The sequence below is a fragment of the Strongylocentrotus purpuratus genome, unplaced genomic scaffold (genome assembly GCF_000002235.5).
Source record: "Strongylocentrotus purpuratus isolate Spur 01 unplaced genomic scaffold, Spur_5.0 spur5_scaffold_6, whole genome shotgun sequence".
Classification (NCBI taxonomy): domain Eukaryota; kingdom Metazoa; phylum Echinodermata; class Echinoidea; order Camarodonta; family Strongylocentrotidae; genus Strongylocentrotus; species Strongylocentrotus purpuratus.
The window spans coordinates 39,014,100-39,035,957 of NW_022145612.1; the positions used below are offsets into that span (position 1 = coordinate 39,014,100).

A 21,858-nucleotide genomic window follows, 5' to 3' on the forward strand; every position below is an offset into this window, starting at 1 on the left:
ATATTACATGAAAATTGTCCCCCCCCCCCTGTTCATTAAAGGGAAGTCCACCATGCTAATAAGTTGGTTTTATTAAAAGCAGATTTTTTTTCCGGGAGTAATTGTCCTATGGGAGGGGAGGGGGGGGGGGTGATGGTCCAAGGGGGTAATTTCAGGGGGTGTAATTGCAGTCCACGGGGGGGGGGGGGTGTTTTCGTAGGGTTATTTGCCGGGGGGAGGGTAATTGTCCCGCTGGCAGGGGCTGCGATCCCGGGGGGGGGGGGACATGGGGGGACGTGCCCCCCTCTATTATTTTTAGATGATCCTTCAAAATTTATTGTAGAAAATCAGTATTCCGTTGGTATCAGGCGTGTAGCCAGGGGGGGGCGGTGGGGGCGGTCGCCCCCCCCCCCAAAAAAAAAAAAAACGCCGGCCCCCCCCCCCCCAAAAAAAAAGAGAGAAAAAAAGAAGAAAGGAAGAGGACGTAGGAAGAAAAAGGATTAAGAGTCGAGAACGGTACAACGAATCGTCTTCTTTCTCTTATAATTTAATGAAACGTCTAAGCTTCCGCGCTTCGCGCGGGAGGGGAGGGGGGGGGGGGGGACTGAATTCAGATAAGGATTAAGAGTCGAGAACGGTACAAAATCGTCTTCTTTCTCTAATAATTTATGAAACGTCAAAGCTTCCGCGGGAGGGGAAGGGGGAGGACTGAATTCAGACAAGGATTAAGAGTCAATCGAGAATGGTTCAACGAATCTTCTTCTTTCTTTAATAATCTAATAAAACTTGAGAGCTTCCGCGCTACAGCTTCCGCGGAGGAAGGGGAACTTGATACAAAAAAAGGATTAAGAGTCGAGGACGGTACAACGAATCGTCTTCTTTCTCTAATGAAACGTCAAAAGAAACTGAATTTAGATAAGGATAAGAGTCGAGAATGGTACAACGAATCGTCTTCTTTCTTTAATAATCTAATAAAACTTCAGAGCTTCCGCGCTACGCGCGGAGGCAGGGGAACTTGATTCAAACAAAGATTAAGAGTCGAGGACGGTACAGCGAATCGTCTTCTTTCTCTAATGAAACGTCAACAGAAACTGAATTTAGATAAGGATTAAGAGTCGAGAATGGTCCAACGAATCGTCTTCTTTCTCTTATAATTTGATGAAACCTCAAAGCTTTCGCGCTTCGCGCGGGAGGGGGGAAACTCCCCCCTCCCTGCACCCTCCCCCCCAGGGAGCGCGCTACGCGCGCTCTGTAAGTGATTTGCACGCTTTGCGTGCTCACTACCGCCCCCCCCCCCCTAAAATGAAATCCTGGCTACGCACTTGGTTGGTATCATGTAAGTACAGCTTACACTATGCTCCCTCGTCCCTCGCGTTTCACCCTCCCCCTGTCATGAAAAGGAATCGCCGCCCCTGGCCAATTTCAGAACCTGGGCGCGGGCACGATCGACACATGCTTCCATGGTGGGGGGGGGGGGGGGCGGGGGGTGGTGGATGGTGGTACATGGTGGTCCCTGGTGGTACCGCACACCGGGGCCCCGTCTTACAAAGAGTTACGATCGATCCAAATCAATCGTAAGTCCTCCAATCAATCGCAAGTTTGCAGTCTCCTATCTCTTATGTACATAGTTACGATTGATATCAATCGCAAATAACTTACGATTGATATCAACTCTTTGTAAGACGGGGCCCGGGTCTGAATTGCGCAATCGCACCGCAAAAATGAGGGTCAAGACTCCGGTGTAATTATGAATGAAAGCTCATTTCTGTCGCTTGCTTTGATTCTCTAGACGGCAGTGGCAGGACCCAATCAATACATTCGATGGTTTTCCAGGTAAATATACTGTTGACATGCATGGTAGACCTCTAAATCTAGCATAGAATCCATACCTTCATCCCGACCCGGCCGCTCTTGTCTTATGTGTTCACGCGTAGCAACATGCGTCTTGGCTTCGGCAGGGCGCTATCTAACAGTTAAAATCAGTTAGTATCGGCATCCTCACGCAGTATCATGTATCACTGCTACACACTGTATCTATAGGGGGCTGGGCCCTGGGAGGGATCTCAGTAAATCGGGTTGACCTAGGCCCTAATTAAGCCCTATAGTCCCCAGATAGAAGTAATAGTAGTGTAGTGTAGTGAAACAAATATCTAATATTTTTGTTCAAAAATGTGCCCAGCGCCCATGAGGATGATCGAGGGGTAGATCTAGGCTATTATTACAAAAAATGGGTCTAGATCTATCTAGATCTACATTGATCCCGAGTTATTTCTTACTGACATTAAATTTGATAATGGAATATTTATTAATGGAATCTTCAGAAGTTTAGTAAAGATGAGAGGATTTTTTGGGGTTTCAAGATCCATAATGAGCCACTCAAGAACTTGATTGCAAATTTCATCCATTCTTTTGATGTTGCAATTTGAATGCAATTATTGTAAAAAGTCACCTCAGATTCCTTGGAATAGCCAAAAAGGCAAATAGAAGATTGTAGATTCAGCATTGCAAGACTATATCTAGATCCATGAGAATCAATATTTTCTATTCGGTACCCTCATTTCTCTCATTTAATTTTATTTAAGCAAGAATATTTGTGAAATTGCAGGCACTTTGACTATATCTGGAGATCGAGGATGTTAATGCCATATGGCCTTGTGGGAATAGGCCTACTTGTAGTTGGGTCTAAATAATATCTGACATAGACAGTGACTAGTCTTCATCCTAGACTTCTGTAGTGTATTACTGTGTAGGTTATGTCGTCTGCTACTGTGTAAATTCATTTTACTCCTTTCTATCACTGTCACTCATCACTTCAGTGTAACTGCTTAACTTCGTTAGACTAGGCTACTCGTTCCAAACACTCCACATGCAGCTCTTCTTTGCTCTCTTCATCGCTCTTTCAAGTCTCTGCTCATTTAATGTGCACACATACTTAATGACATACCTATGCCATCCCTTGCAATGATCTCGATGCGATTGTCGTCACACACGTTCCACATACCGACATTCGTGTAGCACAAATTGACTCAGTCTGAAAATGTCCAATTGTTTCCATTATAGTTATAATATCATAATCACATGAAGACTTCCGATGAACATATTCAAGCGATGATTAACAGAGGTCATAGTATAGAGTTCACTTTCTGCCTATTATGGAGCTTATAAGCTTATGAAGGAGGTTGAAAACTGGTAGGCCTTCCGACATTCTTCCAACAACTACAAATTCGTTTCCCTAGCTACCACGTTCTTCTAACCTGCCGCAGAGGGCCTAAATTCAATTTCTGCCAATAACAGAGGAATATATGCATACGTCATAATGCCTGTCATTATTATGATTATGTGTTTTATTTGCAAGGCATAGATTAACCTTAATTTCTGTGATTTGTTTTATGAAATTGATTTCCCCTTGTATCTCTTGCAGAGACCGATTCTGAACTATCGCAATCTGACCTAGCTCTAATTGAGATCTGGATTGGATGCCCATACAACAAGCAGATACCATCAGTAGTACACCACATGTACATGTACTATGGCAGACGACGCAGACAAACTCCTACCAAATCACAATGCTGACCATGATTCAAAGAACATCCAAGTCCAAGACCTTTTTGATGATCTCGAGCAAAGTCCTGACAAAGGAATCGGATCCAGCTCAGACAGCATCCATGACTCAAACAGCTCGGCAGGAGGTGGTGAGAATGGAACAGATGAGAAAAAAAAGACACCGATGACCCTAGCTCAGAAATTGACCTTTGTTGGGATCGCAATTGCCTACATGTCTGTGTTTACATCATTCTCTGTGCTTGCCCCTTTCTTTCCTTATGAGGTGAGTAGCCTACGTAGTGGCGCTTTGTTCTGATACTCCTAGTACATTCTTTAAACTTGATACTTGCTCAACATTAAAAAAGAAATTAGATCAGTTGCCATTCCATGAACTCTCTTTTTCAATTTTACCTATTTATTCGGTCAACCATTTCAGTGTTGTGAGTTGGTGAGTTCGTCTAGCGGCACGTTCACAGCTACCCCCTACGACAACCATCCTCTAGGACAACTACGTACCCCCGGACAACTATCCTAGGGGGCAGTTGTCTGGGGGATAGTTGTTCCGGGGGGTAGTCGTCCTAGAAGGTGGTTTCCCTAGGGGGTAGTTGTCCTAGGGGGTGGTTGTCCTAGGGGGTAGTTGACTGGGGTGGTTATCTTGGGGGTGGATGTCCAGGGGGTAGGTGTCCAGATACAGAAATTTATGAGTATCTCAATAACCTGTTCATTTTTGTTCTCTTTCTCTCTCTCTCTCTCTATCTCTCTCTCTTTCTCTCTCCCGCTCTCTTTCTCTTCCTTACTGATATAGGCACAGAAGAAAGGTGTAAACCTAACTGAAACAGGGCTTGTCTTTGGCATTTTCTCTCTCGTCAGTTTCATAGCATGTCCGATATGCGGCAAATATGTGAGTATGACGTAGGAAAGCCTTCATAATCACAAGAATGAACCAAATTCTATATTCAATACAATTGGTGTATTTTGTATCTCTTTATGCAATGCCCATGTAATCCCCACCTTTCAATGGCCAAGTGTCAAATCGTTTCCTGTTGGGGTTGCCCAGGTAGTTTACATCACCCTCTCTAGAGGGGATTCTACCCAACAATTTCTGGATACGCCATTGTCAAATAACAGGGCCGAAGTACATACAGAGATGCCAACCAGTACGATTAAATCGTATTTAGTGCGATATGGTTATGTATAATTAGGAGAACGTGGGCTCCCCCCCAGGAGCGGATCCAGCCGGTGGCAAGGAAGGGGGCCCAATTCATGAGAAAATATTTGTGAGAATAAGCAGGGGGGGGGTAGTGATCACTCGCTAGTGGGGCCCCTCTGGATCCGCCTCTGTCCCCCCTCCCCAGTTGTGTTTATTGAAAGCAGAATACTAAAAAACAGTTTGAGAAAATCAGACAACCTGTACAAAATTATGATTTTTCTAATGACATGAACACTTATGAAGATGATTTTTTTCTTGATGAACTATCCCCCCCCCCCTCCATTTTTTCGATGAAATAGTCACTAGTTTAAGATTAGAATATGGAAGAATGGGATGATTTACTTGATGTTTAAAAAAAAAATTGTTTCAATTCTTACAGCTTCCTGTCGTAGGAGGAAAATTCATGTTTCTGAGTGGGTCTTTTGTGGCTGCTGGGTGCAATATATTGTTTGGGTGAGTGGTGTTAGACATCATCTAAAAAAACATTTACCTAGCAAAGCATTTTCAAAGCCTTGCTGGACTATGATCATCATTGTATCATTGTCATCATCATCGTCATCGTTATCACCATCATTATCATTATCCTCATTTTCATCATCGTCATCGTTGTCGTCACCATCACATCATCATCATCCACCATCTTTATCATCATCATCATCATCATCATCGTCATCATCATCATCATCATTGTCATCATCTTCATTGTGAACATCATCAATATTGTTTTCAAGCCATCATCAATTTTGATTTGGTTTGAACATTTATTAACAAAGTTTGTGTTTAATATACAGCACATAGATATATACAATAGATTTTGATAAAAGGAATTTTATACTAAGTAGCATAATTCTAATCAAGGTAATCCCATCAACATATTATACATTAATTTTATGTTTGCATGGACAGGGTTTTGGATAGGATCGATGGTAAGACCATGTTCTTGACCTACTGTTTTGTAATTCGTACCGTGGAAGCCCTTGGATCGGCTGCTACTTTAACAGCAGGCATGGCGATCTGTGCCAATGTTTATCCAGAAAACGTTGCTCAAGTGAATGTAAGCCAATATTTTTATTTTTATTTTTTAATTATAATTTTGCACTTTGAGATTATATGTCTTCTTCTGAATCTGACTACTACTATTACTGTTAGTGCTGGTGCTCATGCGACTGCCATAGCTGCTGCTGCTACTCTTTCTTCATCTTCTTCTTTTTGTTTTCATCTTCTTCTGCTAATTGTATTCTTCCTTCTCCTTCTATTTGTCTTTCTTCTCATTTATTTTTCATCTTCTTTTTCTTCTTCTTCTTCTTCTTCTTCTTCTTCTTCTTCTTCTTCTTCTTCTTCTCCATCTCTTCTGTTACTATTACTACTACATAACATTTATGGTGTAATGATAATAATGACAACAAAACTACTACTGCTACCTCTGCTTCTACAACTGAATACAGTCCAGAATCTGGTCGGTGTTATTTTAATAAGCTCTCGTATATTTCACGATCTCTCTTACCTGCTGCAAGCTAAAGATATGACATGATACACAAATTTGAAAACCCAGTTTTTTGCCGGGCATTCAAGTACTAGGATCAAGCTTTCTACAGCTTGCATCAGGTAGAGGAGGGTTTGTATTGGTAGATAAAGTTTAAATTAAATCGGCTAGTTTCTAGACTACTACCATCCTTCTACCAAGGAGGTGCTGGTCAGCGCTCAAAATACACGGGGGCGGTGGGCGATTCGCCCCCGTGAGCTACAAATTCGCCCCCGTCAGGTTGCTCACGGGGGCGATTGCAAAATTAAAAATCGCCCCGGTGGAATTATAAAATAAAGATAATCTTTTCTGTTATAACTTTAACACAATATTGAGTTTCAATTTTCAAACCTTAAACCAATGAAATGGAACTAAGATTAGCGTGCAAGATTTCTCGTTTTATGAGTAGGCCTATTATTACCGATTCAGCTCGCAGTGCAGTGCCGCCGTCAGCAGTGGTTATAGGCATACTGCGCCGTTAGTAGCGGTGCGTGCGCACGCTGCCGCGCCATGTCTGCTTGAGCTGGAGGCGATCGGGCAAGGGCAGAAACATATGGTCATGGCCTGGAGAAGTTTTTCGTTGTCAGCAAATAATGAACCTCGACCAGTAAATCAATATTAGGGACTTTTAGATTTGCACGATGAGAACGTGGACTGCAACGTGTGACCTCCTTCTAAGGCACTGCCAGTGCTTAAAAGGATGGTAACATGGGCAGATCTACGGCAGGGGGGGGGTAGGGAGTTTGACCCCCTCCTCCCACCCCCGGCCCCCTTGGGCTGCCAAGTGAAAATGTGATATTAAAGCGGGGGGGAGGTGGATTCTGGAGAGGAGGACTACTAATCTATTTTATTTTTTTCAGGGGGCGGTGGGAAGTGAAGCGCCGTTTTAGCATGACTTTCTTTTTAACTCTTACTTTCACCTATCTCAGATAACCCTAAGTTTTTGGTTGCTGCTTTATATGTAGTTGATAATGCATGATTAAAATAAAGAGAGAGAGAGAGAGAGAGAGAGAAACACCATCATTTTGCAATGGTTCAGGGTTCGTGTAATGTACATTTGAAACCATTTCTTAGCGTCTCGACCCTAAAAAAATAGCAAAACTATTTTTGAGGAAAAGCATTATACTGAATTAAATAAAGAATAATAGCTTTATATTGGATCATACTAATACTGATACGGACTAAAGACAATGTGGTATTTGTATAGAGGTATTCCAAAATGACATTCTGATAATCAACATTTTGTTCTGGTATCATAATATACGCATAATACAACTGATCTTTATGATTTCTTAACGTGACATAGCTTCTTCTCCCTCTGCAAACAAAACAGAAAACAAGGTTATTTAATAAAAGGACCATGCGACAAATAATCATTGTGATTCAAATTGATGCAAGGATTTTTTTGAATAAGCAATGCTTTTCACCAGAATCTTCTTTGTAAAAACAACTTTTACAAATCTCAGCCATGCAATTCTGCCACTGTGCTGTAAGATCACTTTGAGATTAGGAGCAGTGTATTATGTAATGGGTATTTTAAATTGAATGGAACGTCTCAACTCAGTAAGCATGGCTGAGATTTGTAAAAGTTGTTTTTACAAAGAAGATTCGGGTGAATAGCAGTGCTTATTCAAACAAATATTCGCATCAATTTGAATCACAATCATTATTTGTCGCTTAATCCCTTTTAATGACCATGTTTTCTTTTTCGTTTGCAAGGGGAGAAGAAGATATGTCACGTTAAAGACATCATAAAGATCAGTGTTGTATGTGTATATATTATATACACAGGCCAGTAACAGCTATGTAGCTTGTAAATTTGTAAGAGGGAAAATGCTGATTGAAATGATAATGATGAAATAGCAAATAATTGAGGAGTATCATAGGTACCAATTAAATGGATATTTGTATAAAAAAGAGCCCCCGTCAGTAATAAAAGAGCCCCCGTGAGAAGGCTCACGGGGGCTCTTTTTTCGGGGAAGAGCCCCCGTGGACAAAAAATTAATTTGAGCCCTGGTGCTGGTCTACACTTCTGCTGCTATTATTGCTTCTAAAAATGCAGCTACCACAAAATATGTACATATACATTTAATAACTAAATTATTCATACCCTTAAAGAGTTCTGTAGTTCTTTATTGTATGTAGAAAATTGATTTGGCCCTTTTATGTTTCTTGAGAATGTGACATATTAAAGGTGATATCTAAAAGTATTCAACGAAGGCCCTATAATTCAACCAGTACCATTCTTGAGTTACAAAAACACAAAACACATCAAATGTAAAAGGGGTATAAATAATTCAGCTGATTTAACACCATTACCTTGATAAACTTCTTCTAATATCACTACTAATAATTATATGTTAAAGTGATATCAATGCTACCATAGTATTACGTCTATGATGCTACCAAGTTGTAATAAACTTTGTAGAGATAATTAATGTTTATCTTTTTCTCTTATTCAGGGTTTTCTTGAGTTATTTCTTGGCCTTGGATTTGCAGTTGGTCCCCCTCTTGGTAGTTTATTTTATGGAGTAAGTTTTTAGTTCATTTTGAGAAGTGAGTTTATTAGTTTGTTTTACAAAACGCTAATGTTTATCAATTTTCACTATGACGTAAGTTTATTTTACGAAGTAAGATTAATAGTTTATTTTGTAAGTAAATGTAAGTAGATTACCGGTAGTAGACTTTAACCCTTGAGTATTGTGGCAGGAAATTATTATCTCCCCAGTCATGCTACAGTGTTTTTACTTCTTGTTCTTTGAAATAATAGATAGGTTTGTGAATTCTGATAATGAACATCATTTGTATGGGATAAACATGCATTTAAACTTATATGATATTATAATTTTGTTGCATTTGTTTTCATTTAAAAAAAAATTGATCTACATCTTCCGCATTTAATATTGCACTTGAAGAGCACATTGTTAAAACTGAAAATAAATCTAAATTGTGGATTGATTGATTTTTTAAAAGAAAGATATTTGAGGCTGAAAAGCATAACAATCATTTCCTCCCCAGAACTAACAGATACTCTCTCTTTCACTCTCTATCCTGTCACCCTTTCTCTCTCTCTCTCTCCCCCACCCCCCCCTCTCTCTCCCCCTCTCTCTCTCTCTCTCTCTCTCTCTTTCTCTCTCCTATTGTTTTTCATATAGATCGGAGGCTACGAGCTTCCATTCATAGTCTTAGGCTGTTCATCTATAGTGTTTACCATCCTGAATATATTCATCATTCCAAGTACATGTAAGTAACTTTTGGTAAAAGATAAACTTGGGTTCCGGCCAAGTGTTTGATTATGATAATAATAACAACAATATAATATGTCTTGTTTACCTAGGGTAGCCTCATCAGTATTCATACAATTCTCCCCGAGGGCCCTGCAATCATATCATTACCCTGGCTATATGATATTCTTCCAAACTAGCATAATAGGAACAAGAAAACCGACCAAATTTCTTCAAATTTTTTGGACATCAGGTATTCAAAATGGAAAATAATCATTAGAATCTTCAATTTTTGAAACAATGACAAATTGATAAGCTTATTCAGTCTTACCGTAATGATTTGTAATTTATTTGCTCTTCAATACATTATCTATTCATGTGTATTTTCTTTTGAGATACATGTACATGTTTTTTTGGGGGTCACATTACTGTATTGTAATACATGAATAGGAATAATATACCATTGTTGCCAATTTGATGTCAGAAATCCTTGTAATTTTGGCAGCATCATCGAGGGAAGAGGACAGTCGCCCGGGATCTGTTCTAGAGGTACTGAAGATACCTGCTGTGTGGCCTGTGCTTATTACTATTGCATGGGGAAGTGCCTCCTATGGGTTCTTTGATCCAACCCTAGCTCTTCATCTAACATCTGTAAGTAACATAGTTAAAGATAAAGACCAGTTATGGTCATGCGATTGCATTGTGAAAGAAACGTTGTGGAATCGATCAGAAAAGGTTGATCATCTAGCATATAAGTATTGGCGTGTAGGCCTACTGCAAGGTTTTGGAATCATCAAAATGATGAGAAATTTTGGCCCAGTCTTGGTAAAGTTACAAGCACTGTACACAGAAAGATAATATGGGACTACACACACGTGCGCGACACGTGCGTTATATCTATCAGGTCCAAATAGATATAATAATTTACCAAATATATCAATTAGTAGGCGGTTTCTTGGCAAAATTTGTATGATCACGTATTATTCAAAACATATTCTTTCACATGATTGGTAATAAGAGCTTCCGCTTCATTTTTTGAGAGGGGGTCATTTCCAAAACTGGTCTTTACCTTTAAAGGAAAATCACTACCATAATAGACCACTACCGGTACTCTAAAAGAGAGTAGAAAGCTCAGAGAAGCAGACTGATGAAATTTTGAATGAAATTGGACGAATATAAGAGAGTTATGAATTTTTTAAAAGTTGTAATTACGATACGTATTGGCACTTCATATTGGCAGGATCAGTATTAATGTCACTGTGACATAGTGCTGGACAACCTTCCCATTCATTTCAAAACACAAAAAGCCACTGGTAATCGGTTTGTTATAATATACAGAAATGTGAAGTGCATTTTTACTTTTACTGTGTAGCGCCCACACCCCGAGGGAGGGGGCATACCTATGAAAGGAAGACAAAATAAGAAAGGTGTTGACTGAGATGCGTGGCAAAAACAAAGTCTTTATTACTTAATCTTCTACAATAACAGTCTTTTCTTACAATAACATATATAAGATCAAATGGCATAACAATACTCTTCAAGTATTAAACACAAATAAATCTACCTGTTCGCATACATTGAATCATTAGCTCTCGGTGTTCTCTTTCTATATCACTAAGAACATCATCTGGGAAAGTTTCATTACATTACTATCTCTAAAAGAAACTATCCTTACTTTAATGCTTTATTTAAAAGCACAACTCTTCATCGATCTCATAATCATAACTTGGCTACTAATAAATAACTTAACCCTTATCAAATGTCTATAACATTGCGGTATCAGTCAATCTACTTTAGCTTCTAATCATATAACTCTTCACTTAGCGTCTCTTTCAAGAAATCACATATATAGACCTAATACAAGAATGTTGGCATAATCATCCCTATAATACTGCCTAATAAGCTTTCTACTCTTTACGCTCCAAGACTGAGGATCCCTTGTGCACATAGACCCTTAGAATGTAATTCTACTGTCAGCCTTCACTAATCCCTAAATTCACAAGTTACTTCTTGTCTCAGGACTTCACATTAATACTGAATAAACTTATAACTCTTCCTTAACTATAGCTCATGTATTTTCCAATAGTCATCTGCATCACTTTGATCTAATACTATCTTTTTCAGCGAGATTACTGAACTTGAAAAGATACATCTTCAACAACTTATATCCTAAACTCATTACAATATTCACAGAACTGGCAAATAGTCTTAGTCTGCAGTCTGCACTAATTATATAGCTCTAGCAAACTAACAACCAATATTACGCTTTCCTCTTACTGTAATCTCATCTACACATACATATTTATAGTTCATATTCTAATTCTAATCAACCACCGATAGTTTTACTAAATACATGTAAATTCATATCATGGTTATATACAAAGCAAAGTGAGAGTGAAAGAGAAAGGGTGAACCATACAGAGAGAGAGAGAGAGAGAAAGAGAGAAAGAGAGGGAGAGAATATAAAGAGAGAGGGGGAGAGAGAGAGAGGGATATATATATAAGAGAGAGAGAGAGAGAGAGAGAGAGAGAGAGAGAGAGAGAGAGAGAGTAATCCCCAATAACATTTAGCCTGAATTATCATTCCTAACAATATGATAATACAATGAATTTCACACTGGTTATGTAAGTCTTCAACTATAATATTTCATCAACCAAACCAACTCTAACTAAATACTAGACAGTGTGACCATGTGTTTCTCAACAAGCGTATTCCCCAACAGAAATCCTTTGTCTTCTCATATAGCAATCTTGCTGACTCTACCAAACTTTCATTCCCGCCTAAGATACCATTTTCCAGCATGGGTCAAAAACAAACACATTCTATCTCTAACACTTCTCAACATAGCATTTGGGTATAGCATATACTCTATCTACACTGTGTGCGTGTAATGCATTGCAGTGGATGGTCAAGCTTGGGGGGAGAGGGGATTAAGAACTTTGATAAGAAGTTGTGTTCACATTGCACGCACTGCCATATCCTAATAACACACTAGTATTGTACACATGGTGCGTCCACACTCACTCATACCATAATACTGTAAGTTAAAGATAATCTGGACTTGAACAACTCATTTCGCTATTCAAACTGTATCTAACTCGAACTAGAATATATAACAATGTGCTTTGGCATAATGCATAGTAAATGGCACATGTCCTTGGCTAAGAATATATATATACACATGAATATCGAGCAAAAGACAAATATACTGACAGTAATAAAGTATATTCTCTTCTCAAAACTTACTTAAAATGTTGTCTAAATCAAACAACATAATCATCAATCTCACACACACGATAATACTTTCCTATCATTTCTACAAGTGATTACTATGTTCATCAATGACATTATCTCTCCCCACATGGCATCTCTGCCCACATGGCATTTCTTATATTTCCTCTCATAGTTCACATGTCATATAATCCAACAAGTCATTGGCAAAGATCATTAATATCTCTTTTTATACAGTAATACAAGATATATGAATAGTGAACTATAATAGTTTAGAAATACACATAATTATTATGGAGAACAAGAATATAACACAATTGAATAATAAAAGATTCTTTCTTACCTATTAAAGGAAGACAAAATAAGAAAAGTGTTGACTAGGATGCATGGCAAAACAAAGTGAGAAGCCACTCCTGGTATCCCAGCTGGTGTGTTTAGGTTAGTTGTGGGTGAGGCCACTCTCGCAGGAGGGGGTACCTAATTAACTAAGAGGAGGGACTATATGGGGGCTATAAATATAATTGTGTCATACATATAGTCAAAGATATACAAAAAAATAGGGGGGGGGGGTATTCTGTGGGGCTCCACACCTTCCCCTCCAAAAATAAATGTCTCCTGGACATTTCAACTTTCAAACATTTATAACAATTCATTAATATAGCACAACAATCTAATGTTCATTTAGTTCTCGTTCAATGTCGTCCTGATCGAACTTAGGACAAATCAGGGAGGTGAGACTTATCACCAAAGTCCATGAGAGTCTATGTCCTCGCTACGCTGACAGATCATCGTGCTCCAATTTTTCTGTGGAATACATGTAGTACATCGAGTTCATTAACGTGTTGCAAATCTTTATAGCGAAACCTAATACTAGTACTCAAAGTCTTCAGAATTACCTATTGCAATATCATATCAGAATAACGTGGCTTTTCCTTTCATACAAATTAACTTTGCGAAACATTAACCCATTCTACGGGCGCGCCTGACAAACGGTGAAGGTTTCTTGGGAAGCTCGCGACTCATCCCGAAGACTTTATCACATAGATCAATTGATCACTATCGAGTGTCATCGCTTGTTTCCTTATACACCACAATTCATGAAACGATTTACAACTTGTTTCATCTTACTCCTTCGCGTTACTTGTATTTCTGGTTAACTAAACAACACACATGATTCTACACATCGATGCATCTACTGTAAAAAAAAAAGAATCTGTTTGAGGCATTCCTCGCGGGTCGAATGATTGACTCGCTCGCTGGAAAAATTGAAGTTGGTCTTCTGTCATCTAACGCTGGTAGTGGGTTGGTTGCTGGTGGGCTACTGGCGTCTGTATCTGTAATGGCCTTTGATGGGTGTAGGATGGTGGGTCATACCGGTACTGGAACGGTGCTGGGGGCTGGGCTGTTGAGGATGGCGGCTTGGAGAACCCCTGGACATCCTTGACTCCACTCACTGCTCCGCCATCTATTTCCTCCCAGTAAGGGTGAAGCTTTCCTTGGCCACCTGGCGGGGCCAGACTTCGCACCAGGACCATATCTCCTTGCTGTAGCACCCTGCTGCATACTGCACGCTCGTAGTAGCCTTTTCTCCTCTCTGCAGCTTGTCCCATTCTCTCTGATGCTGAGCCAACCTCATTTCCAATCAGGGATGGTCTTCTCCGGCTCTCCGACTTCTGGTCCTTTTTATCCTAATCGTTACATCACTGCTTCTTCGATTATCCAACTGTTCGTGTCATAGGACGACACATCGTCCTCGTGTCTCTTCGACGATGGCCGTCCTGGCAAGGTCGCCAAATTTGTAGCGCCCACACCCCGAGGGAGGGGGCATACCTATGAAAGGAAGACAAAATAAGAAAGGTGTTGACTGAGATGCGTGGCAAAAACAAAGTCTTTATTACTTAATCTTCTACAATAACAGTCTTTTCTTACAATAACATATATAAGATCAAATGGCATAACAATACTCTTCAAGTATTAAACACAAATAAATCTACCTGTTCGCATACATTGAATCATTAGCTCTCGGTGTTCTCTTTCTATATCACTAAGAACATCATCTGGGAAAGTTTCATTACATTACTATCTCTAAAAGAAACTATCCTTACTTTAATGCTTTATTTAAAAGCACAACTCTTCATCGATCTCATAATCATAACTTGGCTACTAATAAATAACTTAACCCTTATCAAATGTCTATAACATTGCGGTATCAGTCAATCTACTTTAGCTTCTAATCATATAACTCTTCACTTAGCGTCTCTTTCAAGAAATCACATATATAGACCTAATACAAGAATGTTGGCATAATCATCCCTATAATACTGCCTAATAAGCTTTCTACTCTTTACGCTCCAAGACTGAGGATCCCTTGTGCACATAGACCCTTAGAATGTAATTCTACTGTCAGCCTTCACTAATCCCTAAATTCACAAGTTACTTCTTGTCTCAGGACTTCACATTAATACTGAATAAACTTATAACTCTTCCTTAACTATAGCTCATGTATTTTCCAATAGTCATCTGCATCACTTTGATCTAATACTATCTTTTTCAGCGAGATTACTGAACTTGAAAAGATACATCTTCAACAACTTATATCCTAAACTCCTTACAATATTCACAGAACTGGCAAATAGTCTTAGTCTGCAGTCTGCACTAATTATATAGCTCTAGCAAACTAACAACCAATATTACGCTTTCCTCTTACTGTAATCTCATCTACACATACATATTTATAGTTCATATTCTAATTCTAATCAACCACCGATAGTTTTACTAAATACATGTAAATTCATATCATGGTTATATACAAAGCAAAGTGAGAGTGAAAGAGAAAGGGTGAACCATACAGAGAGAGAGAAAGAGAGAAAGAGAGGGAGAGAATATAAAGAGAGAGGGGGAGAGAGAGAGAGGGATATATATATATATATATATATATATATATATATAAGAGAGAGAGAGAGAGAGAGAGAGAGAGAGAGAGAGAGAGTAATCCCCAATAACATTTAGCCTGAATTATCATTCCTAACAATATGATAATACAATGAATTTCACACTGGTTATGTAAGTCTTCAACTATAATATTTCATCAACCAAACCAACTCTAACTAAATACTAGACAGTGTGACCATGTGTTTCTCAACAAGCGTATTCCCCAACAGAAATCCTTTGTCTTCTCATATAGCAATCTTGCTGACTCTACCAAACTTTCATTCCCGCCTAAGATACCATTTTCCAGCATGGGTCAAAAACAAACACATTCTATCTCTAACACTTCTCAACATAGCATTTGGGTATAGCATATACTCTATCCAGGGATATGTGAGTTTAAATGGATACCCCATCTAAGAGGGCCCTTTGAAGCACTGCGAGGCACCGACAGTCTTTTTTCCCCTATCATAATCCCCTTAATCCCCCTCCCGGACCGCACAGCTCGTAAATCTCACTCCCGAAACTGAGTGACATAGGGCTCGCGAAATGCATTGTTGGAAATACACATCGGCTGCTATCAACAAAAATGGCGGCATACAGTAGGGATGAGTATTTGCTAGGCGACGATTTAGACTTTCTGACTGGTTTTGAGGAAGATTTAATTTATGGGAAGTTGGAGACCAACACAAGTTTAATATGCACGTGTGAAATTCCATCAACGGAAAATGTTAATTGTTGCAGCAAACCAGAACGTATGGTTAAATGGTTTCATCGTGAATGCGTAGGCCACTTCAGCAAAACATAGATAGTTGATGCGTATTGACTACTAGCACTGCAGTACGTGTAAATAGGCAGCATTTGAATACATGAATAGTCAATACACTCACGACATACAAATGCACATAATTATACTGATGCGGTTGATCGGCAAGTTTGACAGTAGACTCACGATTTTAATTTTTTAATTATTCTTTCTAACATCGGAAAGTTTAACAAATTGTATTTTAATGCTCTTTAGGTGTCATCAATCGTCACTAAAGTACTGACTTTGAGTGAAATCAGTTGAGTTTTGTACAGTGGTGTTTGAAATGTTGAGAATCAATAGCACAATTTTTAATATACGGCCAGGGTAGTAATGCAGCTGTGTGTGTTTCCTCCCACAACATGCAGCATGTACAGCCCAGCGACCACGGCGGCTTGCGCGTCGCCTGCCCGTACTCGGGGTGAAAAGTGGTGATGAATTGACAACTTCTAACCCTCATTAAACCAAATGCGCAAATATACAACACAATTTCATTTAGTTATTTTAAGAGATAAACTTATGGACTACCTTCCTAGTTATGTAAAAATTTCGGAAACTTTCGGAAAATGTCAATAATTAGAAGAGAACACGATGATGATGAGAAACTTGCATTCACTCTAACTCACGATTTCCTTGGTCGATTTCGCTGGTTCAGATGGCTACGTCTTCAGTAGAGTTATCCGAGCACAGCGAAAGCATTTGATAACCAATAGAAGGTTGTATTGTGCCATAAGTTGTCGATTTTTGTATTTTATATGTTATAGCTATATACATCTTCCATGAGTATGACGTCATTTTCTCGGTGACTCGCATGGCTTCAAAGCCTTTTTTTACGACCAAGTGTTTGGAGAGCTTAGGGAAGCAGACCGTGTTGCGTAACATTTCGTAACATTTGGATTGCCAGAGGGCATCTGTGGTCTGATAAGGGCGGCTGTTGATGGATTTGATGGCTGAAGAGGGTTACATTACTTGTTGTTAAGCCAAGTTAATCTTGAATATCTTTCCCTCGGGAAATTCTTTCGAGACGGAATATCCATTTAACTCACATATCCCTGCTCTATCTACACTGTGTGCGTGTAATGCATTGCAGTGGATGGTCAAGCTTGGGGGGAGAGGGGATTAAGAACTTTGATAAGAAGTTGTGTTCACATTGCACGCACTGCCATATCCTAATAACACACTAGTATTGTACACATGGTGCGTCCACACTCACTCATACCATAATACTGTAAGTTAAAGATAATCTGGACTTGAACAACTCATTTCGCTATTCAAACTGTATCTAACTCGAACTAGAATATATAACAATGTGCTTTGGCATAATGCATAGTAAATGGCACATGTCCTTGGCTAAGAATATATATATACACATGAATATCGAGCAAAAGACAAATATACTGACAGTAATAAAGTATATTCTCTTCTCAAAACTTACTTAAAATGTTGTCTAAATCAAACAACATAATCATCAATCTCACACACACGATAATACTTTCCTATCATTTCTACAAGTGATTACTATGTTCATCAATGACATTATCTCTCCCCACATGGCATCTCTGCCCACATGGCATTTCTTATATTTCCTCTCATAGTTCACATGTCATATAATCCAACAAGTCATTGGCAAAGATCATTAATATCTCTTTTTATACAGTAATACAAGATATATGAATAGTGAACTATAATAGTTTAGAAATACACATAATTATTATGGAGAACAAGAATATAACACAATTGAATAATAAAAGATTCTTTCTTACCTATTAAAGGAAGACAAAATAAGAAAAGTGTTGACTAGGATGCATGGCAAAACAAAGTGAGAAGCCACTCCTGGTATCCCAGCTGGTGTGTTTAGGTTAGTTGTGGGTGAGGCCACTCTCGCAGGAGGGGGTACCTAATTAACTAAGAGGAGGGACTATATGGGGGCTATAAATATAATTGTGTCATACATATAGTCAAAGATATACAAAAAAATAGGGGGGGGGGTATTCTGTGGGGCTCCACACCTTCCCCTCCAAAAATAAATGTCTCCTGGACATTTCAACTTTCAAACATTTATAACAATTCATTAATATAGCACAACAATCTAATGTTCATTTAGTTCTCGTTCAATGTCGTCCTGATCGAACTTAGGACAAATCAGGGAGGTGAGACTTATCACCAAAGTCCATGAGAGTCTATGTCCTCGCTACGCTGACAGATCATCGTGCTCCAATTTTTCTGTGGAATACATGTAGTACATCGAGTTCATTAACGTGTTGCAAATCTTTATAGCGAAACCTAATACTAGTACTCAAAGTCTTCAGAATTACCTATTGCAATATCATATCAGAATAACGTGGCTTTTCCTTTCATACAAATTAACTTTGCGAAACATTAACCCATTCTACGGGCGCGCCTGACAAACGGTGAAGGTTTCTTGGGAAGCTCGCGACTCATCCCGAAGACTTTATCACATAGATCAATTGATCACTATCGAGTGTCATCGCTTGTTTCCTTATACACCACAATTCATGAAACGATTTACAACTTGTTTCATCTTACTCCTTCGCGTTACTTGTATTTCTGGTTAACTAAACAACACACATGATTCTACACATCGATGCATCTACTGTAAAAAAAAAAGAATCTGTTTGAGGCATTCCTCGCGGGTCGAATGATTGACTCGCTCGCTGGAAAAATTGAAGTTGGTCTTCTGTCATCTAACGCTGGTAGTGGGTTGGTTGCTGGTGGGCTACTGGCGTCTGTATCTGTAATGGCCTTTGATGGGTGTAGGATGGTGGGTCATACCGGTACTGGAACGGTGCTGGGGGCTGGGCTGTTGAGGATGGCGGCTTGGAGAACCCCTGGACATCCTTGACTCCACTCACTGCTCCGCCATCTATTTCCTCCCAGTAAGGGTGAAGCTTTCCTTGGCCACCTGGCGGGGCCAGACTTCGCACCAGGACCATATCTCCTTGCTGTAGCACCCTGCTGCATACTGCACGCTCGTAGTAGCCTTTTCTCCTCTCTGCAGCTTGTCCCATTCTCTCTGATGCTGAGCCAACCTCATTTCCAATCAGGGATGGTCTTCTCCGGCTCTCCGACTTCTGGTCCTTTTTATCCTAATCGTTACATCACTGCTTCTTCGATTATCCAACTGTTCGTGTCATAGGACGACACATCGTCCTCGTGTCTCTTCGACGATGGCCGTCCTGGCAAGGTCGCCAAATTTGTAGCGCCCACACCCCGAGGGAGGGGGCATACCTATGAAAGGAAGACAAAATAAGAAAGGTGTTGACTGAGATGCGTGGCAAAAACAAAGTCTTTATTACTTAATCTTCTACAATAACAGTCTTTTCTTACAATAACATATATAAGATCAAATGGCATAACAATACTCTTCAAGTATTAAACACAAATAAATCTACCTGTTCGCATACATTGAATCATTAGCTCTCGGTGTTCTCTTTCTATATCACTAAGAACATCATCTGGGAAAGTTTCATTACATTACTATCTCTAAAAGAAACTATCCTTACTTTAATGCTTTATTTAAAAGCACAACTCTTCATCGATCTCATAATCATAACTTGGCTACTAATAAATAACTTAACCCTTATCAAATGTCTATAACATTGCGGTATCAGTCAATCTACTTTAGCTTCTAATCATATAACTCTTCACTTAGCGTCTCTTTCAAGAAATCACATATATAGACCTAATACAAGAATGTTGGCATAATCATCCCTATAATACTGCCTAATAAGCTTTCTACTCTTTACGCTCCAAGACTGAGGATCCCTTGTGCACATAGACCCTTAGAATGTAATTCTACTGTCAGCCTTCACTAATCCCTAAATTCACAAGTTACTTCTTGTCTCAGGACTTCACATTAATACTGAATAAACTTATAACTCTTCCTTAACTATAGCTCATGTATTTTCCAATAGTCATCTGCATCACTTTGATCTAATACTATCTTTTTCAGCGAGATTACTGAACTTGAAAAGATACATCTTCAACAACTTATATCCTAAACTCCTTACAATATTCACAGAACTGGCAAATAGTCTTAGTCTGCAGTCTGCACTAATTATATAGCTCTAGCAAACTAACAACCAATATTACGCTTTCCTCTTACTGTAATCTCATCTACACATACATATTTATAGTTCATATTCTAATTCTAATCAACCACCGATAGTTTTACTAAATACATGTAAATTCATATCATGGTTATATACAAAGCAAAGTGAGAGTGAAAGAGAAAGGGTGAACCATACAGAGAGAGAGAAAGAGAGAAAGAGAGGGAGAGAATATAAAGAGAGAGGGGGAGAGAGAGAGAGGGATATATATATATATATATATATATATATATATATAAGAGAGAGAGAGAGAGAGAGAGAGAGAGAGAGAGAGAGAGTAATCCCCAATAACATTTAGCCTGAATTATCATTCCTAACAATATGATAATACAATGAATTTCACACTGGTTATGTAAGTCTTCAACTATAATATTTCATCAACCAAACCAACTCTAACTAAATACTAGACAGTGTGACCATGTGTTTCTCAACAAGCGTATTCCCCAACAGAAATCCTTTGTCTTCTCATATAGCAATCTTGCTGACTCTACCAAACTTTCATTCCCGCCTAAGATACCATTTTCCAGCATGGGTCAAAAACAAACACATTCTATCTCTAACACTTCTCAACATAGCATTTGGGTATAGCATATACTCTATCCAGGGATATGTGAGTTTAAATGGATACCCCATCTAAGAGGGCCCTTTGAAGCACTGCGAGGCACCGACAGTCTTTTTTCCCCTATCATAATCCCCTTAATCCCCCTCCCGGACCGCACAGCTCGTAAATCTCACTCCCGAAACTGAGTGACATAGGGCTCGCGAAATGCATTGTTGGAAATACACATCGGCTGCTATCAACAAAAATGGCGGCATACAGTAGGGATGAGTATTTGCTAGGCGACGATTTAGACTTTCTGACTGGTTTTGAGGAAGATTTAATTTATGGGAAGTTGGAGACCAACACAAGTTTAATATGCACGTGTGAAATTCCATCAACGGAAAATGTTAATTGTTGCAGCAAACCAGAACGTATGGTTAAATGGTTTCATCGTGAATGCGTAGGCCACTTCAGCAAAACATAGATAGTTGATGCGTATTGACTACTAGCACTGCAGTACGTGTAAATAGGCAGCATTTGAATACATGAATAGTCAATACACTCACGACATACAAATGCACATAATTATACCGATGCGGTTGATCGGCAAGTTTGACAGTAGACTCACGATTTTAATTTTTTAATTATTCTTTCTAACATCGGAAAGTTTAACAAATTGTATTTTAATGCTCTTTAGGTGTCATCAATCGTCACTAAAGTACTGACTTTGAGTGAAATCAGTTG

General features: G+C 39.1%; 1 protein-coding gene across 1 annotated transcript in view; it reads left to right on the forward strand.

The window, feature by feature from the left end:
• Positions 1–1,674: 1,674 nt before the first annotated feature.
• Positions 1,675–21,858, forward strand: part of LOC100888927 (MFS-type transporter SLC18B1) — a 32,072-nt gene continuing 11,888 nt past the window's right edge. Inside the window, exons 1-8 of the mRNA XM_030972820.1 lie at positions 1,675–1,812; positions 3,401–3,805; positions 4,328–4,423; positions 5,112–5,185; positions 5,639–5,786; positions 8,717–8,785; positions 9,410–9,497; positions 9,984–10,129. Coding sequence (XP_030828680.1) covers positions 3,509–3,805; positions 4,328–4,423; positions 5,112–5,185; positions 5,639–5,786; positions 8,717–8,785; positions 9,410–9,497; positions 9,984–10,129 — 918 coding nt within the window. The 5' untranslated portion in view covers positions 1,675–1,812; positions 3,401–3,508. The remainder of the gene's footprint in view (positions 1,813–3,400; positions 3,806–4,327; positions 4,424–5,111; positions 5,186–5,638; positions 5,787–8,716; positions 8,786–9,409; positions 9,498–9,983; positions 10,130–21,858) is intronic.